At 42.0% G+C, this 26,328-nt stretch overlaps 1 protein-coding gene across 7 annotated transcripts in view; it reads left to right on the top strand.

The window, feature by feature from the left end:
- Window positions 1-26,328, top strand: part of KIAA1549 (KIAA1549 ortholog) — a 221,147-nt gene that overhangs the window by 77,642 nt on the left and 117,177 nt on the right. For all 7 annotated transcript variants that reach the window (XR_012156097.2, XR_013634976.1, XM_073322875.2 and 4 more), the window contains exon 2: window positions 23,501-26,275. Coding sequence is in view for 5 of the 7 variants with exons in the window: in XM_073322875.2 (XP_073178976.2) it covers window positions 23,501-26,275 (2,775 nt within the window). In the remaining 2 variants the exon portion in view is untranslated. The remainder of the gene's footprint in view (window positions 1-23,500; window positions 26,276-26,328) is intronic.

The raw sequence follows: 26,328 nt of genomic DNA, 5'->3' as shown, positions 1-26,328 counted from the left end.
GATAATTAGTAACTAATACCACAACACGCACTAAAATTCAACTTCCTACATCACACCCACAATCTCCCCCTACCCCCCAGGCAGATATAACCTCCATCAAACCATTCTCTCTGCTCAAGCAAATTGCACCTTGCGTAGGGCGTTGAAGGACAATGGGCTATTTCAGACAGGGTAGGGAGATGGTTCCAAATCTGAGGATCCCTCATGGAGAGAATTACTTCTAGCCCCCGCCTCCCCTTTTAAATTGAGGGGGATCCAGCCCAAGGCCTTCTGCTGTTTGCAGTTGTGATAAGGCACAAAGTGAGAAGCTGTCTTTCATGTAGGAAGGTCTTAAGCCGTTTATGGTTGTTCATATTTCGTTGATAATTATTGTTTTGGTAAAATGTATTCCAAATGTGAAAGCAGCCACAAACCAGTTCCCCTGAGACAAAAGGCTAGCCAGTGCCTTAGCCAGGTGTCAGCAAAGTCAAATGGACTGTCACCTGGTTAAATGGCCATTCTTTATCAGGAAAGATGAGATGGGCAAAAATCTACATGAAGAACAAAAGAAACAGCTGGCAGTTCCCGTCAACACAAACATTGTCTCCTGAGCCTCATTCCTGAGCCTCTTCTTTAGATGATTCTCAAAGAAGAGAAATGCTATAAGAAAGGAGGGCAAACCCCCCAAGATTATCTCTCCCCTTCCTCTCTATCCATGGCATCAACAACACTTGAAGAGCAAAGGAAACAGAATTGGACTGGAAGAAGAATCCTGATTGAAAGAGTTCAGCCAGTAAGATTGCTAAGACGTGGTGAGAGAGACTTTTGTTTTGAATCTACTTAGCTTGTTAAGTTAGGAATTGGTTGCAATTTACTTTTATTTTCTTGTAACCAATTCTCACTTTTATGCTTCATTACTTGTAATCACTTAAAATCTGTCTTTCTGTAGTTAATAAATTTGTTTTAGTGTTTTATCTAACCCTGTGTGTTTGGATTGAAGTGTTTGGGAAGCTCCCATTGGGATAACAGGATTTGTGCATATAATTTTCTATTAATAAAATGACAGACTTTCTATGAGCTTATATTGTCCAGGAGAATGTGGGAAGTACGAGACACACATTTCTGGGGGAAAGTCTGGGACTGGAAATTTGCTGATGTTACTCTGCAGTGTAATTCAAGAGCGGCTAGCATTACCACTCATACAGTAAAGCTGGGAGTAATCTAAATTCTGGAGGCTGTCTGTGAGCAGACCAATAGTGGTTTGCTGTCACAGCTAAGCAGAGTAAAAGGCACCCCAGGTTTGAGAACTGAGAGGACACAACTGTTCATCAGTCCAGATTGCACCCTGGGTAATGTCACAGTAGTACTATACAAGGTTCATTGTAGTTCTCTAACTTTGACATTACAGAGACCTGGATCATGGTAGCAAGGTCTGAATCCAAATGAAACTGTTGTATTCTCAAAGGCAGAACTGTTCCCTGACGCTGCTTGTATCGTAATTACAAATGGAGAGTAAATACCTTTGATACATCCTGGCCATGTCTTTTGGTTGCTTTCTCCAGCCTACTGGCTTATCCAGACTGAGATGCAGCCCAGCTAGTTCTTAGACATGCCCCAACCTCACCAGACACAAGAGAAGGAGTTTAACAGCTCCAGCTGGGTGAGGTGTTGTCGACATACTGAACAGGTTGTAGCCTATATCCCCTTACCAACATTTCGACTCTCCCCATATAGCCTTTGAATATTGAGAGAGACCGTTTGGAACCCTGTGGAATGTCAAACGATAGCGGCCTGAGAGCAGCCTTTCAACCCAGGAAAGAACAGAGCCAGCCAGCAGCAGCAGTCCTCAGCATAGTCAACAATACCTCATGGTCTGTGGTACTGACGGGCTACTGAAACATCTGTCATCAGCATCCTTAACATATCTTCATGGCCAGGAGGCTGTTGTCTAGCAGCCTTACCAGTGCTGTTTCTGTTCCATATCCAAGTTTGTACCCAGATGGACAAAAATCAAGAATATCTGAGGTGGTTAGTCACTCAGTTGTCCCGACACAACCTTCTCTAAAATCTTTACCAGAAATGGAAGATGTGACAGTGGGGGATAGCCAGGTTGTCGGCATCAAATATTGGTTTCTTGAGCAAAGTACCCACAGTAGCTTCTTTAAGAGAAGCCAGCACCCTGCCGTCTTTAATGTAGGCATTAACAGTTTCTGTCAGCAATAGACCCAGTATTCCCCCACTAGTCTCCATCAGCCAGAAGGGATGCAGATCCTAAGAACAGATTGTGGGGTGGCATGTGTCCAGTACCTTTAGCACATCAGTGAGCATTGCTCATCCAGAGGAGACCTAGCGTTTTGTCCCTTCAAGATTCCTTTCTGTAAGGATAGAGGCAGACTGACTGTTGCTTCTTCAAGAATGGCCCCATGACCTCAAATTGAAGTATATCTTGATAGCATCTCTAGATTTTCCAGACTGATAGCTGAAGTTTAATCTGTTGTGAACAGAGAATAAAGAAATCTACCCCCCTCTCTTTTTTTCCTTCCGCTTAGACCAGTGCAGCCTGGCAAAGGGGCTGGTACTCTATGGCTTTGTAGAGACAGGATAGTTTCCAGTATCACTTAATTCTTCTACACGGCAGATAAATAATTAAAATGCTGCTGCAGGAAACCCTAAACGCAAGGTCACACAGGGCATGGCATATGCAGTGCAGTGTGAAGAATAGGCAACAGCGAGAGAAGAGTGTAAAAAGGATGATTCCTGAATGCTTCAGTGTGGCTGTTGTCAAAAGCATTTACATGATACCTTGACCACCCTCTTTGCTCCTCATTGTCCTGAAGAAGAGGCTATTTTGTTTCACCCTTCCAATAACCATCTGTCACAACAGAACGTCTTCCTCAAGGATAACAAGGCAAAAGTGAGGCACTTCAGACTCTTTAATACTTCCTGTCCTTTTTCAATCAGGCTACGTTAGCATTCCTTTAGAAAATTTGTGTAGACTGATCCATTTCCCAACAGGCCTCTTCTCTTTGTCCTCATACATATTAACTTTTGGTGAGACTGAATGATCTGCTCCTTTCCGCTTTTACTTTTCAGCCTTGGAAGTACCTGTTGATATAATAAACTATTGGAAAATCTCTCTTTGTAATATTCATAAACCCCTACTCTTTTAAACTTGAGGCAGTCAAGAGTTCTGCAGCCAGAATATTCTGTAAAGAACCATGCAATGCTTTCTAGTCCTACTCCCACATCCCCCACACAAATCCTTTGTTACCTTTGTTGGTTTCTTCTCAATCTCTGAATCAAGTTAAAAATCAGCCTTTCTGATTTTTTTTTCTCAAGTATGGACTCATTACATCTTGCCTCTGACTTCATATCCACTGAGTCCCAATTTATTCACACCACTGATGTTGGCCTCTTGTTTATCCCTCTCCCTTTTGTTTCCATCACGAGCAGGCTGATTGCCTTTGCAAAGGTACTGTGGACCATTCAGAGCTGTCACTTGGAATCTTGGGCTGAAGTCTTGTCCAGTCCTGTTCCCACCAGGCAAGAGAATGAAGGCAGGAGCTGGGGATGCTCTTGCTTTTTAACTTACAATTTATTGGTCAACTCTGAGAAGTGCATTCACTTTTAGCTATTAAAAAGACCAAGAGATGTATTAGGACACAAAACATGTTAGTACCTTACATAGTAGTAGCTCTATGGAAGAAGGTGAACTTTTGGACTCTGAGGACCAAGTTCACTGCTGGAATAATTGGGTACAGTCTATTGAAGTCAACTGACTTGAACTTTCTTAGCCAAGCAATGGATTCTGCTCAGCTGACGATCGTCCAGAATAAGCTGTTTCCAGGAGAAAACTCTGACCTTGTTTTCACTACCACGCTAAATCAGCGCCGCTGTCATGGATGGGAGAGCGTCTCCCCTCGACATAAAGCGGTGCCTACGCTGCTCTAAGTCTATATAAGTTACGTCGACTTAAGTTACGTAACTTACATAACTTAACTAACGTAACTTAGATTGATTTACAAGGTTAGTGTCGACAAAGCCTCTGACAGAAGTGATCAAGCCTGTTGTAATGCATTAGGTATACAGGAGGAATAAGAAGAGAAGGCTTCGGGCAAGTTTATTTGCTCTGAGATAACAAATATTCTTTTTGTCACCTTTGAGGATGCAATCAAAGGAGAATAAGAATTCTGATAAGAAGACTAGAATTAATTGCTAAATGTTGTGACTCTTTGCTGCAATATGTGCACAATTTGATTGCCCAATCCATCCTTCCAGTGAATGCATTTCTAGTGTCTCTAGCAAAGGTGATGGTTATGCCATCCTTTGGAACAAAACAAACATCCCATTGAAGAAATGTTAGGAAAACCTTTCTGTATCTCTGTTTTTTTGTTACGTTTACTACAGTGGGATTGCATTGATGTAAAAAAAAAATTTGCTCTTTGGTATTAAGACTAGCTTTTTGAGTATCTACTGTAGTATTTTGAGGTATTTCTCTTTCCAGTTAAGGTCCACACCAGGCATGCAAAAAACAGATTTAAAAGAAAAAAACAGTTTAGCTAAACTTATTTGATACTCAAATATTTGGGTTTCATTTCACTTTTGGGCTGACTTTATTTCATCTGAACCAGTTTGCGCAGTACTGTTTGCTAGAGGTGCTGCCAAGCAGCCTTCTTTCCTGTGGGAGGAACTCAGCTTTGTAGTGTTATTGAAATCAGTTACAGTATACTTGTGAGTGAAGCTAAGCATTGTGACTGGTTCCCCAAGGGGTGCCACCTGCAACCGGGATACCACTGAGCCTCCCTGACCCACCAGCCTGGGCTCCCTCTCACACTGTGCTGCTGTGATAAGTTGCCAAGCTCTCCAAGCTTGCTCTTTCATCAGCGTACGTACAGGTAGGGACGCACCCAAATGCAGTACTTACAGGTTGCTGTGATCAGCTCTTCATGGGGAGGCTTCAGCTAAGAAACTGCCCAGCTGCTCAAGAACACACCCTTCTCTGGAGTGTAAACCCAAAATTATACCGTTTGCACTGCACAGAGATCTGTATAGCGTAAGCTAATGAAATTCGCTCCCTCCCTCAATGTAGATAGAGAATATACAACAGCTTTTTGCCCCAAGTTATAACTCCCACAAACTGGTTTGTGATAAAGCAAAAGCAAATGTATTAACTACCAAAGATAGATTTTAAGTGATTATAGGGGATAGCAAACAGATCAAAGCAGGTTACCTAGCAAATAAACAAAAATGCAATCTAAGCTTAATATACTAAAGAGATTGGATATAAGTAGCAAATTCTCACCCTAAATGGTGATTTAAGACCACTGCAGAGATTCCTTAAGGGGCCAGCTGCCCTTGCTTGCATCTTAAAAACCCTGGGTATTCCTTTCACAGGCTAGAAATCCCTCTAGCCTGGGTCAGACCTTGTACCTCAGGTATTTCCAAGGTGTTCCCACAGTCCAGATCAACACCTTCTATCACTAGGTGTTGTAGGAAGGCGGAGCAGATTGGGGTGCAGATTGGGACATGGCTCAATGTCCTGTGATGCATTGCTTTCTGTCCCAGCATTCCATGGGCTTCTGGCTTTCTTTTGCAGCATTTTTCAATGGCCCTTCTTTGCTGTGCACCCTGGCATCTTTGTGAGAAGGGTTGGATCCTGCACTGCTCTCCTGTGCTGTGTTAACTGTCATGAAGACACCACGGGGGGCGGTGCAGTTAAGTTCTAAACTGAAGAAGACTCCCTGGCACCTGACATGCTGCGTGATATGAATAGGAGCAATTTTAGATTGCTTTTGGCATTCACAGAACAGCTGCATAGGGTAGACCATCACTTTTGGGCTCGGGAGACAAGCACTGAATGGTGGGATCGTATCGTCATGCAGGTGTGGGATGATGAGCGGTGGCGGCAGAACTTGCGGACGTGGAAAGTCACCTTCCTGGAACTGTGTGTAGAACTTGCCCCTGCTCTGCGGCACAAGGACATCAGAGTGAGAGCTGCCCTATCGGCAGAGAAACACGTGGCAATCGCTGTGTGGGAGCTGGTGACTCCAGACTGCTACCGGTTGGTCGTGAGTCAGTTTGGAGTGGGGAAGTCAACTGCTGTGGCGGCGTTAATGCAAGTATGCAGGGCAATAAATCGCACCCTGCTACAAAGGACTGTGCGTCTGGGAAATGTGTGTGAAATGGTGAACAGGTTTGCAGAAAGGGGTTTCCCTAACTGTGGAGGGGTGATAGATGGCGTATATATTCCAATTTTGGCACCAGACCACCTTGCGACGGAGTATATCAATAGGAAGGGATACTTCTCTGTGGTGTTGCAGGCGCTTGTGGATCGCCATGGACATATCACTGACATCAACACGAGGTGGTCCGGGACGGTGCGTGAGCCATGCATCTTCAGGAATGCTGGCCTGTACAGAAAGCTACAAGAAGATTACACTGTGGGATGTTGAAATGCCCATAGTGATCCTGGGAGACCTGGCGTAACCCTTACAGCCATGGCTAATGAAACCTTACACTGGACACCTGGACATCAGTAAGGAGTGGTTAAGAACAGGCTGAGTAGATGCTGGATGACAGTGGAATGTGCCTTTGGCAGATTAAAGGTGCGCTGGCAATGCCTTTATGACAGGTTAGACCTCAATGAGGATAATATTCCCATGGTGATAGCTGCGTGCTGTACATTGCATAATCTCTGTGAAGCTAAGGGTGAAAGGTTTGCTCAGGGGTGGAGTGTTGAAGCAGACTGCTTGGCTGCTGATTTTCTGCAACCAGATATCAGGGCTATCAGAGGAGCCCGGGGGGGGGGGGGGGGATTCAAATCAGGGAGGCTTTGAGGCAACACTTTGAAAATGAGAACCAGTAATGTATATCGCTGTGATTGGTGCTGGAAAACTACATATAATGTAACATTGCTAGGAAGCAATGGTGACATTGGGGGCCTTACATTCCAGTAAGCAAATGATAAAACTGCCTATGTATGTATTGGTGGTGCCCGCTATCTCAATTTGTAGGAAACAAATAAAGATGAGTTACCCTTCAAAAACTTTGCTTTTATTGCACAAGAAACAGTACACACAAACAAACACACAAAGATGCTTGGTGGGAAAGGAGGTACCAGGAAAGGGCAGACTTTCACAGCTGTATGTAGGTCCAGCTATCACTGTGAAAGTTGTCCCACGGGGTGGAGTGAAGGGGAAACTGAGAAGTCCCGGAAAGCAGAAAGGACTGTGTGGGTGGAGTTTTGGGGGCACAGAAAAGATTTCTGAATGTGCTGCAGGGGCGGGCGAGCATGGATCCTCTCAGTCTGCCACAGTACTAAGGACTGCAGCATCTGCGTTTGCTTCTCCATTATTTTAATCATCCACTTAGTTGCGTCCTTGACAAACTCTTGATTCTCTTTCCTATCCTGCTGTTTGGCTTCCCAGCACTCCTTAAGTTCCCTTTTTTCTGCATTAGAGCAGTGCAGTACTTCTCGGAACATGTCGTCTTTGCTCCATCTTGGGCACTTTCTTATCTGGCAGAGATGCTCGGCCGGGGTGTGTGGGGTGTTCCTGAAGGCCACATGTGCCAAAGCACAAGGGACAATGCACAGAAGCAGGATTGTTAAATTCACACACAGCATTGAAACATTTCAGTTAAATGCACCTTTGGCAACATAATAATCACTTTCTCACTGACCCTTGACAGGCACACATCTCTGCGAACACCCAAAGCATGGTGAGTGTTGGAGGGGGAGCAGGGAGATGCTCCACATGGGGAAAAGAGCACACTCTCTGCAAGGGTTGTGGTGCAGCTGACTAGGAAAAAAATTCTCTCCTACTTTTCCACAGGTGGGGGTCATTCTAGCAGACATCTCACTGCTAAGGGTAAGCAGAGAAACGAGGGTACATCTACTCCATGCTTGTGGTTTCCGCCCTGCTCCCTATGCTGCTCGCCTGTGTGCCGCTTTGGTCATTGCATAAGTGATTGCCCAATGGCGCGGGAAGTTTCCTAGAATGAGGGAAGGAACAAAGCTGTTCTGCTATGGAACCTTTGGCAGAGGATTACTGAGTACCTCCAATAAACTTTTCAGGAGATCTCTCTGGAGGATTTCTGTGAGAACTTGGGATGCAACAACACCCTGTTCTGCCGTAAAGACTAGCTACACAGGGACATAGCCACCTCACAGAAACACAGCCGGCCTTCTACATTTCTATACCCTGAACCCACCTCTGCACTACGCAAACCACAGCCACTTACGAGGCATCTCCTTTCCTACTTCTTGCTCGCCGGAGAGCAACTGCTGAGACTGGCTAGACACCTCTGGAGTGGAGAACAGTTCCTGGCTCCCTGCCCCACTGGGCGACCCTGCTGGGAGCTCCACATCGTCGTCTAACTCCACCTCTTCTTCAGTAATTTTGTCCTCCAGGTACTCTTTCTGCCTCCTCGAGGCCCTCCGAAGTATCCATGGGACTCTTGGCGATGGAGGTGGGGTCATCACCAAGGATAGCGTCTAGCTCTTTCTAGAACCAGTAGGTCTTCGGTGCAGCATCAGAGTGACGGTTTGCCTCCCTCGCCTTATGGCACGCCTACCTCAGCTCCTTTATCTTCGCTCTGCACTGCAAAATGTCCCAATCCCAGTCCTTTTTGCACAAACCTCGAGAAATGTGCCCGTAGGTATCCCAATTCCTATGACTCAAGCACGCAGCCTCCTCTTTCCATATACTGATCAGATTCAACAGCTCTGCAGTGGTCCAAGCGGGAGAGTGTTTGCTGTGATAACCCATCATGGTCACCTGGGAAGACGTGATGAGACCTCTCCATGCTGAGCCAGCAGGAAATGGAATTTCAAAAATTCCAGGGGCTTCTGAAGGGGGAGTTGTAGATGGTTGTTTATCTGGCTGCAGGGCAGTGGAGTTCAAACTGCTGACTAGAGGAGTCAGGTTGAGCATTGTGGGACACCAATTAAAGCAATAAAATCAAGCATGTTGTCTATGCTGGCACTTTGTTGAGAAAAATTTAGAGGAAAAAGGTATATTTCTCTAGTCGGGGTGGTTGTATTTTGTCACCAAAACCGGGCATTTTTCCTGACAAAAGTCACATCGCAGTGTGTACGCATTCACTGTTTTGTCGACAAAAGGCAGTTTTTTGTCGACAAAATTTGGTAGTGTAGACAAGGCCTAATAGTATTTAGCAGGATCAAAAGATACTCCTTAAAAGTTCTGTCTTCTAAAACTTTAATCATGCCTTGCCTTGTCTTTTAAATTAAGCTCACAAAGAGGATGATTGAGGCCCTGAATGTTTGGGTCACTTGTATATTCTTAAAAAGAAAAGGAGTACTTGTGGCACCTTAGAGACTAACCAATTTATTTGAGCATGAGCTTTCATGAGCTACAGCTCACTTCATCGGATGCATGCCGTGGAAACTGCAGCAGACTTTATTTATACACAGAGAATATGAAAAAATACCTCCTCCCACCCCACTGTCCTGCTGGTAATAGCTTATCTAAAGTGATCATCAGGTAGGCCATTTCCAGCACAAATCCAGGTTTTCTCACCCTCCACCCCCCCACACAAATTCACTCTCCTGCTGGTGATAGCCCATCCAAAGTGACAACTCTTTACACAATGTGCATGATAATAAAGTTGGGCCATTTCCTGCACAAATCCAGGTTCTCTCACCCCCCTCCCAAAAACCACACACACAAACTCACTATCCTGCTGGTAATAGCTCATCCAAAGTGACCATTCTCCCTACAATGTGCATAATTAAGGTGGGCCATTTCCAGCACAAATCCAGGTTTTCTCACATCCCCCCCCCCCATACACACACAAACTCACTCTCCTGCTGGTAATAGCTCATCCAAACTGACCACTCTCCAAGTTTAAATCCAAGTTAAACCAGAACATCTTGCGGGGGGGGGGGTAGGAAAAAACAAGGGGAAATAGGCTACCTTGCATAATGACTTAGCCACTCCCAGTCTCTATTTAAGCCTAAATTAAATTAAGCCAATAGAGACTGGGAGTGGCTAAGTCATTATGCAAGGTAGCCTATTTCCCCTTGTTTTTTCCTACCCCCCCCCCCCCGCAAGATGTATATTAAATTAAGCCAATAGAGACTGGGAGTGGCTAAGTCATTATGCAAGGTAGCCTGTTTCCTCTTGTTTTTTCCTACCCCCCCCCAGATGTTCTGGTTTAACTTGGATTTAAACTTGGAGAGTGGTCAGTTTGGATGAGCTATTACCAGCAGGAGAGTGAGTTTGTGTGTGTATGGGGGTGGGGGGATGTGAGAAAACCTGGATTTGTGCTGGAAATGGCCCACCTTAATTATGCACATTGTAGGGAGAATGGTCACTTTGGATGAGCTATTACCAGCAGGATAGTGAGTTTGTGTGTGTGGTTTTTGGGAGGGGGGTGAGGGGGTGAGAGAACCTGGATTTGTGCAGGAAATGGCCCAACTTTATTATCATGCACATTGTGTAAAGAGTTGTCACTTTGGATGGGCTATCACCAGCAGGAGAGTGAATTTGTGGGGGGTGGAGGGTGAGAAAACCTGGATTTGTGCTGGAAATGGCCCACCTGATGATCACTTTAGATAAGCTATTACCAGCAGGACAGTGGGGTGGGAGGAGGTATTTTTTCATATTCTCTGTGTATAAATAAAGTCTGCTGCAGTTTCCACAGCATGCATCCGATGAAGTGAGCTGTAGCTCACGAAAGCTCATGCTCAAATAAATTGGTTAGTCTCTAAGGTGCCACAAGTACTCCTTTTCTTTTTGCGAATACAGACTAACACGGCTGTTACTCTGAAACTTGTATATTCTTATGAGTACTAAAATTAAATCCTAGAGACAGTGCTGCTTAGAAGCAGAAAAGTATGTTGGCCAAACAGTTTAAAGCTCAGTGAAGTTCATTTATTTTCTTCTTTGTCAGCATAGTTAAGGAACTATGTCAGTGAGAGGTGTCCCTGTGGATAATGGGGTTACTAAGATACAGAATAAGCTTCAATTTAATTAGGCAGTTACGCTTGTCTTTTGGGCTGCCTGTTACCTCACCACTAGAGTTTTTTTTACAACTGTAACATAGTTTTTACAAAGTGCATCTTTATTTTTAAAAAGGATGTGTTAAATCTGAACAAAGGGATCTAAAACACTTCTATATGGTCTAGGTAATCTCTGTCAAAGAGGAGGTTAATGTAAATTTAGTTGCAATTTTCAGTGCTTCTAGAGTCTGCATGTTCGAGGAGGCCAGAATGTGGAAAGCGTGTCAATTGTATTTTGGTTGGGTATAAACTAACACAAGGTCTTTCGAGAATAGAACTCAAATCACAATGCAGGCTGTCTTTAATTTAAGGGGGGGGGGAGCATTTTATATTTTTCTTTAAAAGCGTGACCTAGTTATCATGATGAGCAAATGTAACTAGAGTTTTTCTTAGAATTAACTTTTGTAAGTCCAGTTCAAGTTGCGTGCACTTTTTCCCCGATATAAGGCTTCCCACACGATGTCATGTACAGCTAAATGCCAAAAAAGTGTGAATGCTCCCAGCAAAAACTAGACTTTGAACTGCGATTTGCAGTTCTGTGTGTGTGCGCATAAGCTGAAGCAAAGCTTTTGGGCTTGTACAGTGTAATTGCCTTTTTTTTTCTTAGCGCTCTGGGTTTTCTTTTTATGTATCTGATGTATTCTCAGGAGAATGTGATTAGTTCCTTAATTCAGTCTTCTCTCCTGACTTCTCCCGCAAATGCTCCAAAATACCCTGGTTTTGAATAATCACTGTTATCTTGTTTTCACATCTGGATCATAGCAAGTTTGTTAGGAGGAGTTACAGAATGTGAATATCCACTTGGGGCGTCCATTGGTGTGACTGTTTTGTGGACTGCCTTAAAGGAGGATTTCTCTTATAACCAGATCCATGGGTGCTCTGTCTTCATGGTTCAAACCTTCCCCCTTCCTTCCCCCCCTCCCCCAAAAAAGAACAACCCTGTATATTGTGCACCTATCATGTTCACACAAGGCTCCATAATATGCAAAATGTCCAAAGGCAATAGTGTTGCACAGTACGGTTCTACATATGTTTACTGTTTTTTAAATCCCTTCCCTGCCCTCTTTCCCTACTTCCTGACTCATTGGTCTGTCATTATTTTTGATGTATGAAAAATTTTACTGAGATCACAAGTGTCTCAAAGCAAGGACTATTTTTGTTTTGTTTTGTTTCTTGGGCTTTTTAATGTGTTTATAAAGCAGCATGTACAGCAATGGTGCTAAATAAATAAAAGCTGCATTTTTCTTTATCTGCCAAGGACTTAGCAGAGGGTCTTAGTTCCACTCCAGCAAAGGATGTCATTACAACAAATTCCTGAATCAGAGTAACGACTGCAGCTATTTCTATTTGCTACTGCAGAGGAAATACAGAAGCCTGAACCAAGTCAAAAGCTTTTCTCCCTTAAAATAAGTGGGACCCTTTTTGTCAGTTGCTATGGGAAACTATTTTCATGCTGGAGGAGGAGAAAAATGGAGAATTTAATCATTTTGCAGTGATAAGTCGTAAAAGTAGAGCTTTTATGGGCCTGATCGTGTCTTGCAGGATTTTGGCCCATGTTGAGGGCAGTGTGCAGGTGCAGTACCCCCTAAGTATCACCGTGAAACAGGGTGGCCAACCTGAGCCTGAGAAGGAGCCAGAATTTACCAATGTATGTTGCGAAAGAACCACAGTAATTCAATATCTAGAAATTAATATTGTGGAAACATTTTGATGTTTAAAATAAAGTAGTATATTCAGATCATATAGATCATAAACAACGTAGCGAAAGATTTGAAATAAATTTCTTTAGATTTTACCTCTTTGTGGATTTGCTCTGGATAACATTTATGTATTTGCTTAACTTTCTACACAAGTCGCTCCATTGAAATCAGTGTGACTACTTTATTTAAAGTTAAGCCTAAGTGTTTGCAGGAGTGGAGCGGGGCTGCTGGTGGGCTCCCAGTGCTTCCCACCCACCAGCAGCCCCGCCAGTCAGCTCCTCCTGATCCCTCCCTGCACCTCCCGATCAGCTATTTCGTGGTATGCAGGAGGCTTGGAGCGGGAGGGGGAGGAGCTAGGGCATAGCAGGCTCAGAGGAGGGGGTGGAAAGGGGTGGAGTGGGGGCAAAGCCAGGGGTTGAGCAGTGAGAACCCTCTGGCACTTTGGAAAGTTGGTGTCTGTAGCTCCAGCCCCGGAGTCGGTGCCTATACAAGGAGCCGCATATTAACTTCCGAAGAGCTCCATGTGACTCTGGAGTCACAGGTTGGCAACCCCTGCATGAAAGACTGCGCTCAGGGAAGACAGGATTTCTGCCTAGGCTCTCCAGCAGTGAGAATGCATCTGCTGCTATACCTCTTGTGTGAGCCTGGCCATCTCTGCTGACAAATATGAAGAGAGAGCCTTGCCACCTCTGTCTCCTTTGTTGTAAGGAGCTTTCTCCCAGAAAGCCTGCAGTAGTGTCTAGTTGCTGCGCAGGAGTGCGGACTACCAAATGGGTAGCTTCTTGTTCTGTGTGCACCTGTGGAGCAGCTGGGCACAGTCTAACCCTACGTGGATAAAGAGAGACTTCAAGATATCCTTCTTTTGGAAAGCTATAGAAACATAAAGGGCACTGAAAGTGTGTGAATGTTATATACCTTCTCACTGTACACTTTATACTTGCACAAAAGTTTTGAAATATAACCACTTATACTTGGCCTGGTATCTTATCTCCAGCTTTGTATAATGCTGAAACTTAGCATAGGCTTCTGGACTTTTGCCTTCTTGAAGGTGGACTAAGCAACTTAATTCATTGCAATTAAATTTCACAAGCGCACATGTCAAATAATGTAGGCATTTTGGATCTTTTAGAATAAAAAAATTTCTCAGAGAAATAACTATTGAGCGTGGCCTGTGTGCTTTCCAAAAGTGTACACTGGTGTTGTAAATATAGTAACCTTTTGTGACGGGGGTTCCCGGGGGGTCACTCTGAGATTGCCCCATTCTTTGCAGTTTGCCCTAACTGAGCAAACAGTCCCCCAAACTGGTGGTTATTCTAATACTTAGATTCACCAAACCAGCAACAAAACAGCTTCTACAATACCTTACTTGTTACCCAGAAGCCAGAAATACAGTTCCCTTAAAGCAACCCAGCCTTGGGCTTCCACCCAGACAGCCAAGTCAAATATGATGAGGATTACTGAAAATCTTATTAATCATATAAAAAGTTCTACCAATCTCAAAGTATCGGACACATTACCCTCCGGATTAATGTTAATGAATATTTCACATCTTACCCAAATACATGCTTACAGCCAGTTCTTATTAACTAAACTAAAATGTGTTAGAAGAGAGTGAGTCTTGGTTAAAAGATCATTATACATGTAGCAATAGAGTTCTCAGTTTCACAGTAGAGATGGTGAGCTCTAGAGTTGCAAAGAGCCCTTTTCAGAATCAGTTCATCAGGTTATAGTCCAATGTCCAAATATTCAATATCAGGACAGTCCAGAAGGGACTGGAGACTTCAGTCTTGCAACTTAAACTTCCCCTGCATGAAGCTTAAGCACATCTGAGATAAAAAGGATCAGGACCCAAGATTTCTTTATATAGGTCTCTGGCAGCTACAATGGCCTCTTGACAGCAGGTATTCCTTTGGTGAAGAATAGCGGCTTTGAAGTAGAACTACCTGTTTCCTATGTACACACAAGTAACTTGTTGCATTCATCAGCATAAGGTAATTATCCAGTAAGCAGTTCATAGAGAGTTTACTACAGACTTCAAAGAGAAATATAGATAGTGACATTATTACACCCAAGTTTCATCTAAATGTTAATATTTCCTTTTGCTCTCTGAATCAATAGCTATAGTAATAGCCAGGAACCATTTGTTTACGTGGTTAGCATCTAACAAGATATAAGTAAACTCATTCAATTAGTAGTACCTCTAATTTTCTAAAAATACAAGTTTACATTTCAAAGCTCTAGTCTATCTAACATGAAATGGCCCTAATTACCATTTACATACTTTTCTAACATGTCTCTAAAGGTTGAATCTGGATCAGTTAGCCTGCTAGTTGTGTAACCCTTTCTGGCCCTGTCATACCTGTGTATTATATTGGTCTAGTATGACTTTCTGTGACATTTTTAAAATTTTGCCATACTTGTGGTTCAGTTATATATATCCCCAAGCAAGGTGGTAATAATCTATCAGTATGCATGCCACTATATAGAGATCAAAAGCTTCAGAAAGGCCTGGGTCCACTCTCTAGGTTAGTACATGCTCTCTAAATTAGTGGGTGCACTTAAAAAGTTGTTCCATATTCTGTCTTAATATAACTGTCTTAATAGTATTTTATGATTTATAGGGGAGAGAAGCAAAACAAGCTCCCTTCTCAGTCATTCTTTTACTGCTTTTGTGTACCTCTCTACAAAAAGTCCCAGACATCCTGCTTTTCAAGTGCAAATGCTATTTTGACTTGGTATTTTCTCATGAACCAGGCATCCAAGTAAATTTGCCCACAGACTTGACAGGATAACTGTGTAAATGGTTTGTGAGGACACAGCATACACAGACTTGCTTGACCACAGCTAATCCAGAAAGAAAAATGTTAAATGATTAAACAGTCGTAGAGTCTTTGAGTTTTTGACCCTTTGAGGAAGATTTTCTGATTTTTCAAATGCATTTGCCACTATCCATTGTGTTGAGGATTTCTCTGCACCAGGCACACTGATGGTCCCCTCCTGAGCTGCATTCGGGTATTTCCATCTCCTTTTGCTCCCTGTGGCAAGTGGGGAAAATGTTGGCAAATGTTTCTTTGAAATGGGAGGCATGCTATCCCTCAAACACACCGACATTTAAGTAATTGTGTGACTTGTACATTGCATTGCAGAGTGCTTTAGCATGTCATAATTTAGGATCCATTGTTATGTAATGCATTAATCATAATAGTTTCCTGTATTGGTCTAAGTACTATCATGTGGTGGTCTCTCTTTAATGTTATTGAACATGGTAACAGGAGGGAGCTTTGTTCCTTATCTACAGAATAAGAGCATTAAAATAGGAATGTACTGTTACAAATAAACCTTTATTATGCGTAGGTCTCTGTGTACATGCGCATTGAAAAGATCATTCATGAAGTAACTTTTGTTTTGAGTAGTTTGCTGGTCCTGGTTGAGGCTTACAGACCTCTACTTACCAACTTGCAAGTGTTGCTTTGGTTTCTCTAAGAGCATTTTTATTTCTACCCTCAAAACGTAGTTTTCAAAAAATGTATAGTCTCTTCTATTGCATTCATCACTGTAATGTCTGAGCACCTCACATCTATTAATGAGTTCAGCTTTGCAACATTCCTCTAAGGCAGGAAATTAATAGCCCATATTACACATGGAGAACTGGGAAACAGATGAGTGAAATGACTCTCCTAAGGTCACAGAGGATGTTTGTGGCAGAGATGGGACTAGAAGTAGTATCTCTGGAGGCCCAGTCCAGTGCTTTTTACCACAAGATCATTCTTCCTTCCCTTGGAGGACAGTTTATAGATGACGTTGGGCATATGATGCTGGAGTGCCACAAGACCATAGGAATATATCTCTCCTATGACTTCCATGAAAAGTTGGCTGTCCCGCTGCTTGCTTATGACACACACTTGGCCGGATGACATTGTGCAGCTTGTCACAGAAGGAGTCTATATTATGGAACAATACTCTGATTTGGTTATAGGAAAATACAGCACTGATGTTTCTTGCCTACCAGAGGTTGTGTTGGTGTATCCACCATGGTGTATGGCCATAATCCTGTTCGTACTTGAAATCTCCAAAGGTAGATCAACCAGTTTGAATGAACGTCATGTTCTCGTGCTCAGAAGTCCTCAGTGATGTACTTGAATTACTGGTGGGTTATGTTCTAACTCCACTCATTACTTTGGGTAGTTTGGAAGTTAATGTTAAAGATAGTTTATCACCATGGTTTCGCTGGCAAATCCTTATGTCTGCACCGACTAAAGAGTAGTCTGCAACCTAAGCCATTGCACTTGTGCCATCCCTGACTCATCTACTCAGAACCACAAGTGAGTGGTTTTCTCCTTTTACTTTTTCAAGCTGTAGCTGAGAGTCATAATTCTGTTTCCTGAGCCATCTAATCTCTGTTTTAATGTTGTCAGCTTTGTAGATTTTGTCTTGTTGGCTTGTTGCCCTGTCGTCATTGCCTGGCTCAGTAACAGTATAGTTGTCCAAAGATAACAGCTGTGCTGGCAAACAAGCCAGTACTGATATTAGTCAATAACTTTGTGCAGTTCACAACATTAAAATATATCAGAGCACAGGTGGTCTGTATGTTTTTATCCCAGAGAATAGCTGGATTGGCTGCTTTGCAGTAATGAGGGGTTTGTCTGTTGTGCAGTATGCTTTACCTGAGGCTTACCTCCTTCCATGAATTTCACTTTATTTTTATGCTTTCTCTTCTGTCTGTCTGCTTTTTGGAGCCCCTGCTACAAGTCCTATCTATTCTTGATGAGTTGCGCACATTGTTCTGAAATGTAGCAGTCTAATAATGCAGTGTTGTCCTTGAGATGACAGAAAACAATAATTTGTATTATTAATGACATGCCATTGATACTCCCTTGTTTCTTAAGAGCCCAGCAATGTATACAGTATGTAGAACTTTGGCTCGCAAACTTGCTATCCGGTTGTTTCAAAATCAATAATGAACAAATAGTCATAGAGTTTACAGCCAGAAGGGACTACCAGATCATCTGGTGTGACCTTATATACATCACAGGCCACCAGCACTAGCTACTGCCTTTATTCTGTTGAATTTCATCCTATTAACTTGGGTTTGAATAGGGACTGGGAGTGGCTGGGTCATTACACATATTGAATCTATTTTCTTAAGTTAAGTATCCTCACACCTTCTTGTCAACTGTCTAAATGGGCCATCTTGATTATCACTACAAAAGTTTTTTCTCCTGCTAATAATAGCTCATCTTAACTAATTAGCGTCTCACAGTTTGTATGGTAACTTCCAACTTGTTTGTTTGTGTGTGTGTGTGTATATATACACACACACACACATAAACAGATAAGTTTGTTATTATATATATAATCTTACTATATGTTCCATTCTATGCATCTGATGAAGTGGGCTGTAGCCCACGAAAGCTTATGCTCTAATAAATTTGCTAGTTTCTAAGGTGCCACAAGTACTCCTTTTCTTTTTGCAGATACAGACTAACACAGCTCCTACTCTAAAACATCCCATTTCTGTTACTCCAGTCTCTACAAGGTCACTTCCTATATAATAATATGATCATCTTCTGTATTGATTGTGCCTCCCCACTTTTTATCGTCAGCAGATTTCATTAACCTGCTGCTTTTTGTACCAACGTTGTTAAAATATTGAATAAGATTGGTCTCAAATCTGATCCTTGAGGAACTCCACTTCTAACATCCTTTTAGTCCGATAACTCACCTTTCAGCACCACCCATTGCGTTCTTCCCTTTGGCTAGTTAGTTACCCACCTTACAATTATTGAACTAATTCCCATATTTTCTAATTTAACTAATGATTTCCCATATAGTGCTGTGTCAAATGCTTTCGTGTACTCCAGGTATATTAGATCTACTGAATTTCCCTTATTTAAAAAATCCGTTATCTTCGCAAAAAAGAAAATCAGGTTAGTCTGGTACAATCTACCTTTGGTAAACCCATGTTGCATTACATCCCATTTTCTGTTTACCTCCATGGATGTAGTTATTCTTTCCTGCAAGATTTGTTCTAAAGGTTTGCAAGCTATTGAAGTGAGACTATTAGACATTCTATTTGTCTAATCGCCCTACACTTTTATCCTTTCTCTGTTAGTAACTTCTCCAAAGCATTTGTATCTCAGTAAAACTTCAGTATCCTTCCCAGCATCTTACAGGAGCTTTCATGACCTCCGTCAGGTGGCTCTCTAGGCCAGTAAACAGGTTTCAGAGTAACAGCCGTGTTAGTCTGTATTCGCAAAAAGAAAAGGAGGACTTGTGCTCTAATAAATTGGTTAGTCTCTAAGGTGCCACAAGTCCTCCTTTTCTTTTAGGCCAGTAAAGGACACCAGAGCATGGCAAAGGTCTTGCTTGCTTTTATTGTTAACCCTTTGTGTGGTTTGAATAAGAACTAATGGAAATCTCCTCTCAAGAAATGTCTGTTGCAAAGTCACAGCCTGGATTCAGAGCAACATTACCCACCTTCTTATATTTGTACATATAAGCGTGTATTGCCAGCCTGCGTGCTCATTAGATGTCTTGCAGTACTGCAACTGTTTTTACAACACAATGTCATGCAACAACTGTCAATTGCTTCCAGCAGAATTTGCTTAGTATTCATTCTTCTATCACTATCATAATGCTAAAAATCCACAAAGTTCTCACTATGAATCTCTGGATGATGCCCAGAGGTAGTGCAAGCACCACTGAAAGTGATTCCATTGTCCCTGGAATGGCCATAAATATCAGCCGATATAGATTTGGACCAGTGTTCCCAGGACATGTGAAGAGATCAGCTCATAATTGCACACAGTAAGTAGATTGTAGTAACACTTGCATGTCATAATAGATATAAATAGTGTATACATTTTTATAGTTACTGTGGTTGTTGTGGTAAAGAAGCCTAATACATCTGTCTTGCTGATGCAGATGAAATTATAAGTCACAAACAAAGAACTGCATCCCCTAAAGTCTTTGAGTGTTCGAGAAAAGTTTGGCATTGCCGTAAGCAAGTGCACAGAGAACAAAGTGAGAAAGGAGGACAGTGTTATGGAAACACTCAGTAAATCTTATTGTGTGCCTGTGTGTGTACTACATTTAGAAGTTATATATGTTTACAATGTTCAGTCATTCGTCTGTCACTTTATTCTCTAGTCACTGTCTGCACACTCGAGGTGATTAAGAAGAAGCACAAAAACCAGGTCAAAAGATGGATCAATGTCAGGGAGGCTTCTGATGATGGAGCAATGCACCCTGGAGTTTGTGACCCTGAACTGTACCCAAAGCACCTGCTGAAGCTTTGTGTCTGGGGAGCAATTAGCAGACAAGGTGTTGGCCTTCATATTGGAAGGCACTTTTTTCACAATCATTCCAATCACTATGCAAGTGAATGAAAATCTTTTGTAAAATTCATAATGATATGGTACGCTGCACTATACACTGGGTTCACAGGGATAATGGAATGAAAATTATTTGAGCAGAAAATTATCAGGGATACAATTGTGATTATGTATGGGTATTAGTCTTGCACATATTTTTTTCCAAGGAAGGTACGATCAAAAGATTGTTTACTGTAATACAGTGATTTTATACTTTGTCCATGCTTTATGGTCACTCTGTTTTCTGTTCCTGTAGTGACCCAAGGCCACGTAACTGCTTCTGCCTGTATTGAGGCTCAGGAGATAAACTCTGTTCAGATTTTTCCTGAGTGAGTAGTGCATATGCTGCAAGATACTGTGCATGAGTTCCATAAAATAAAATTTTACTATAGCACACATCCTTTACTGGTAGTGTCCTGCATACTAATTCTAATCTGTTGGCGTTTTTCAGATCACCAGATATGAAACTAATCACATTAATGTGCCACCAGTTGAAAAATTATATTGGGGCATTTGCCAGACTGATCAAAAAGGAGCAGCTTGTCACAGCATCATTTTTGGAAGGAGGTGGTGTTGGCAGTCTGACAGTGTAACAGACGTATGAACCACCTTTGCAAAGACTTGCCACAGGTTATTGAATGAAAGGGATCTTCTAGCAGGACACAGCTCCAGTTGGACAACTTACTGTACTTCTAAAGAGCACTTTTTGTTTTATATCACTGCATTGTATATGATGATATCTAATTATATTTCTTAACTGTTTAGTTTCTTTTCTGTGACTAAACTGCCCTGTGTATATTTTCTCTTGTCACATGCACCACTGCAGTGGTGTGCCAGTAGCATCCCACGAACACTACCATGACAGCAGTGGGGTTGGATGGGACAGCAGGGTGATCAGACAGCAGATTTTATATGTGACGTGTCCGGAGGTAGCTCTCTTACATTTGGCTGCAGGGTCAGTATTTGGATCCTGAAACCCACATGGAGTCTTCAAGCCACAATCTTCCTTCCTGATTCACACAAGCACACAGTTTCTGAAACAGCTGTCACATAGGGCTCCATCACACCCCAAGAACACCACCATGAAACGGGAAAGTGACATGCTAAGAGAAAGCAAGTAATGAGGGTATTCTGACAGTTGGCTTTTAGCTTTTCTCATAGGTGCTCAAATCCAGCCATTGCCACTTGGATTCTGGTAGATGGGAACAGTAAAATTGTATTCCAAATGAAATAATAGAGTAATAATTACTCTATCAATGGCTTGCAAGTGCAGAGTAATGATCAAATGAAATGGTCACAGTATACTGCTCAGAGACTAGGAGAGGACCACATGGCAGCATTAATATAGGTTCATATCTTGCTAGAAGCAAATGACGTAATTTTGCAATTAATAAACTCTAGTGACATTGAGTGCAGACATACCCCTTGGTCCAGCATAATTAACATGAATGTAAGTCCTTTAAAATATTGTCAGTTGTTTAAATAGCAGAATACCACACATCAGCTTTACACATGACCTCATGAAGCAGCTCTATTCCCAGAGAAAGGACTCTCAGTTAAAGTCATGCCAAGGAGCCATGAGCAGGGCATCTCTTAGCGGTGCCTACTGTCCCATTGGCATTCAAATGAATGTTAACCTTGACAGCAACTTTACCAAGTCTTTTTGGTTCTCTGTGCTTTGGGCAAGATCTCCAGCATCATCCCTTGGTCCCTAAAATGAGGACAATGCGAAAGTATATTAGGTTTTGTACAATAGTGCACCAAAAACGTTGGTGTGTTTGCTACATTGTGCTACGCTGTAAAGGGAACTACAGGATTTTCTACTCAGGGGCTGTAATATCTGTGTCTGTGCTGACTGCTGACACTTAACACTGCATCAAGTTCCTATAATATAACAGGGAGACGTACAATAATGAATAAAACCAGTATTGGGCTATATATATATATCAACACTTACTGATATAGGAAATTGCCTCATCACATAAAGGTCTCGTGGACCATTCATTGCTGTAAATCCAGGCTCCACAGGCAGAAAAATGTTTTTAAAGAACCTGTGGCTAATTTAGTAATTCTGTAAAAAATTTTGTGACTAAAAGTGGATCCTTTTGAGAGATTTCAGATCCTTCTGAGAGATTCCATTTTACAAGATTGCTCCAGCAGCCTGAGTGTGAAGAGATGAGAAAACTTGGCTGCTCTCTGCCAGACACAACTGGCCTCAATGACCAAATGAAGTGCTCTGCATAGGACAGCTATAATAATTTTCTGTGGATGGTGCCTGTAGCAGGCAGAGGGAGTGGGATTGCCACCTACTGTTCATGGGTGGATGGGTGGGGAGAACTGACTGAAAAAAGTTATATCCGGGGACTAGATGACCTCTCGAGGTCCCTTTCAGCCCTTCTTTTCTATGATCCTATGACCAAAGAACTCCCTGTGAGTGAAAAGTGCAATTTTTGCATGTGTCAATTTGCTAGTCAACAAACATAATAGTACACCCCTACATTGGACTATTGAGCCTCATATTTCCATGCATAAACAGCAATGTGTTTGTAAATTTAGTACTGTGCTTGGATGTCTGCCCAAGTATGCATGTCCAGGTGGCAGTAGGCATAACTTTAGAGTCTGTTTTTGAGAACTTGGCCCGTTATATCTTGATTGGTGTGGTGTTAGAATCCTGCATGGACTACATAACTATTTCACTGTGCACTGTGTCTTCACTTTACTGGTGAGCGTAATAAGAACTCATGGAAATTCAGTAGTACTAATTTTAAAAAGCAGAAGAATTTTACTCTGTATTATGCCTTTTTACTCATTTTTATATACTTAGGATGTTAGCTGGAGCGTATTATAGTATATGAAAAAGACAGTTGAAAACAAAGCTACTGCCTTTAAAGTTCCTGTTTGCAGTGTTTTTTTAGCCCTGCTGGTCCCAGGTTATTAGAGAGGCAAGGTGGGTGAGGTAATATCTTTTATTGAACCAACTTCTGTCCATGAGAGAAACAAGCTTTCGAGCTACACAGACCTGAAGAAGAGCTACGTGTAGCTCAAAAGCTTGTCTCTTTCACCGACAGAAGTTTGTCCAATAACAGATATCTCACCCACCCTGTCTCTTTAAAGATCCTATCAGTTTGGTGGGTTTAGCTAGACCATTGCTATGCTGAGTCAGGTGTGGATTGGGAAGACTTTAACGTTAAGCTACTTGCCCCCATGGAATTTATTACTGTAATAAAATTTAACATTTGTGTTGACAGTCTATACTGTCATTCAGAAGTTTTGTCTGTCTTGGTTGTCACTTTTTACGATTATTATCTCAGAATTCTGAGTATGTTGCCTATTAACCACCATTTTTAGGGTTTCCTGATTGCAGTCTTAGTGTTTGTGCATTTGATTACATTAAAACTGATCAAATTTTTTCTTTTATTTTTCAGATGGTTTATCCTTGGAGCAGCAAAATCTTTCCTTAGTCTCAGTGGGATCTGAACTACATCAAAGTACAGTGAGCAGCATGACACACAAGGCCTTAACTCAAAGCACAGTAGAACCCCAGGAAAATAATTTTCTTCATGTGGTTTTGTCATCACTTACCACTCCCTTTGATATGACTTTATTTGACCAAGATAGAATGAGGAGAAGTGAAGAAGGAAGAACTATGCCAGTAGGAGATGCCACAGTAACTAGCAATGAAGCATTTTTAAGTGACCATGGATTGATGAGCTCCTTTCTGAATGAACAGTGGACTCCTTCACTAAAGTCTATTACAGTGGAGTATAGTTCAGTAGAGCCACCAAGAGAAACCTTAGAAACTGTGTTGCTAACACCTTCATTATCTCTCCTTTTGTTGCCATATGATGAAATGAAAGCACAACAAATGACAACATCACGTGCTGCCTCTGGCCACAGTCGTGCTTTCACACAATTGAAGCCTTTTGCTCCAGATGGTATAATTCCGACTACAAGCAGAGACTTGCTATTGGACCCTGCAAATACAGATATTTATTTAAGTTCCACTACATCAGAGGTGGTGGTTGGACTGGTGGAAAATGTAGATGGAAGCTATGCATCTAGTTCAGACTCCTCACTGTTTTTGCCTTTTGATACTACTTCAAAAGGATCCTCTGTTCTTATGAGACAACTGAATGAGGATAGCCAAATTACACCAGATGCTTTGGCAAAAAGTGCTGATCAATACACTGAAGCTTACCCTGATGTGAATAGCGATGCAACAGAAACTTTGGATCTAAGGACCTATTCTGTTGCAAACATTTCTACGGCAGCACCTGTTTTGGTAACTGGCATGGAGCCTGCTTTGTTTTCAGTTAGTCTTCCATATGTGTCTTTCCCAGTTCACTTAGCTGCTGGATCCACTGACTCTAATACTTTTGTTACTGATGACTTGTTTACACATGTATTTTCCCATAAATCCTCCAGTACAACACCAAATTTGCCTGGCAATTTAGAAATACCAAGTCAAGTTGAGCTCTTCAGTGAGTTCATAAGCCCAGTGCCTTTCACTAGACCATATGCTTCATGTTCGAACTGTGGCTTTGCCTCAGTTCCACCAGAACAAGGCTTTTCAGCAGGACACACAGAACATGATGTGGGTTCGGGTGATTATATTGAAACATTGTCATTCACAGCCTCTGAGGAAAAAGGCATTACTCCACGTACAACTGTAGTTACTGACTTGTATGAACTGGAGGAGTCAACTCCTGAAATCTTTGATACTACTTTTCCATCAAGACCTATTGTTTCATTTTCTTCAAGACTTATAGAAGTCTCTGAGTCAAACTTGTCTTTTTCAAACAGTGTGGACGTTGGTCTTAACATAACGAGTACAACAATATTTCCTTCCTACAGACAGCCCTCTGAGGGAATATCATTGGATATCACTTCTGTTCAATTCTCCTTCCCTATTACTGAAACTGTTACTTTAACATCTGGTGTTAAAGCAAGACCTTCTATTATCACCAGCGTTCTCCTTGAATCCATGTTTACCACAAGTGAGAATGTACCATCAGTTACAATCAAACATACAGGCCTGCTGGAATCACCTGAATTTATGCCCTCAGAATCTGTACTTTTGCTTGACAAAACACCTGCAAGTGTTTCAACAGACAGATCATCTGTAAATATTTCAGATTTTTCATCCAACCTTTTATCAACACCATTTCTCTCTGAAACTAGTAGCTGGTCATCTTTATCATCTGCTGTATCGACCTTTTATTCAAGAATGCCAAGTGATTTATCAACACTATTACCTCAGGTCTTCCCTACACTGCTGGGGACATCAGTAGTTTTTGATGATTCCTCTAGTTGGGATTCAACTGAGTTTCCTGCCATTGACAGCACAAGCATAGACGTTTCTCCCTGGCAGACTTCATACCTTTATTCAAATACATTTTCTGTTCCAAACACACACAATCCTGAAGTGATATCATCAAGTTTTTACTCTTACTCTTCCATGTTACTAGAAGGAACATCAGTCTTGCTAATGGGTTCTGAAGTTTCATTTACCTCAATTTTCGCAGAAGCTACCTCTCAGTTAGAGTCTTCACTCTTCTCCCTTGAATCAGCAGTTCCTACACTGGTGCTGTCCATTTCTGACTCAGAATCTATTCTCACCAGCAATATCTTGGTTGATGAAACACACTTGACCTCATGGTTTACCACATTTCAGACAACTCCTGTCTTAAGTGTATCTTCGTCCCTTCTCTCAACTTTAACAGCTTCAGATGAGGATACTGGTGCTACTGCTAACCACACGTTACTTTTAACATCTCTTTCCAAGGCAACTGCTAGTACAGCACATGTTATAACAAATCCATATACACTGTTGTTGCACACAGATGTGAACAGCATTACAGCTTCACCTACAGAGTCCATTTCTGTGGTCGCATCATTTGTACCTACACAGCTGCCTCCCTCCATAAACACTTCCACTGAATTTGGCACACAAACAAAAACTAGTGTAACTGAACTTACCAAGAGAACAAGTGCTACTAGTTCCACTACTACCACCATTAGTAGTATAGTTGGCCATCGTACAACTACTGAGAGCAACTCAAGTACTTCCTCATCCCCTTCTACTGCTGTAGTGGCCACAACTCCATCTGAAGCTATAATTATGACCTCTGCCATGACCACAACCCGACAACCATATGTTTGTGACATCACGGTTCCCGATACTTACTTAGTCATGGCTGGTAAGATATTGCTAACTTTATTTCAATTTTTTTCTTTAAAATTGTTTCAAAAA

The sequence above is a fragment of the Lepidochelys kempii genome, chromosome 1 (assembly GCF_965140285.1).
Source record: "Lepidochelys kempii isolate rLepKem1 chromosome 1, rLepKem1.hap1, whole genome shotgun sequence".
In the NCBI taxonomy this organism is placed as follows: Eukaryota; Metazoa; Chordata; order Testudines; family Cheloniidae; genus Lepidochelys; species Lepidochelys kempii.
Note: the sequence above shows the minus strand (reverse complement) of the source record. Positions and strands in the feature narration are given on the sequence as shown.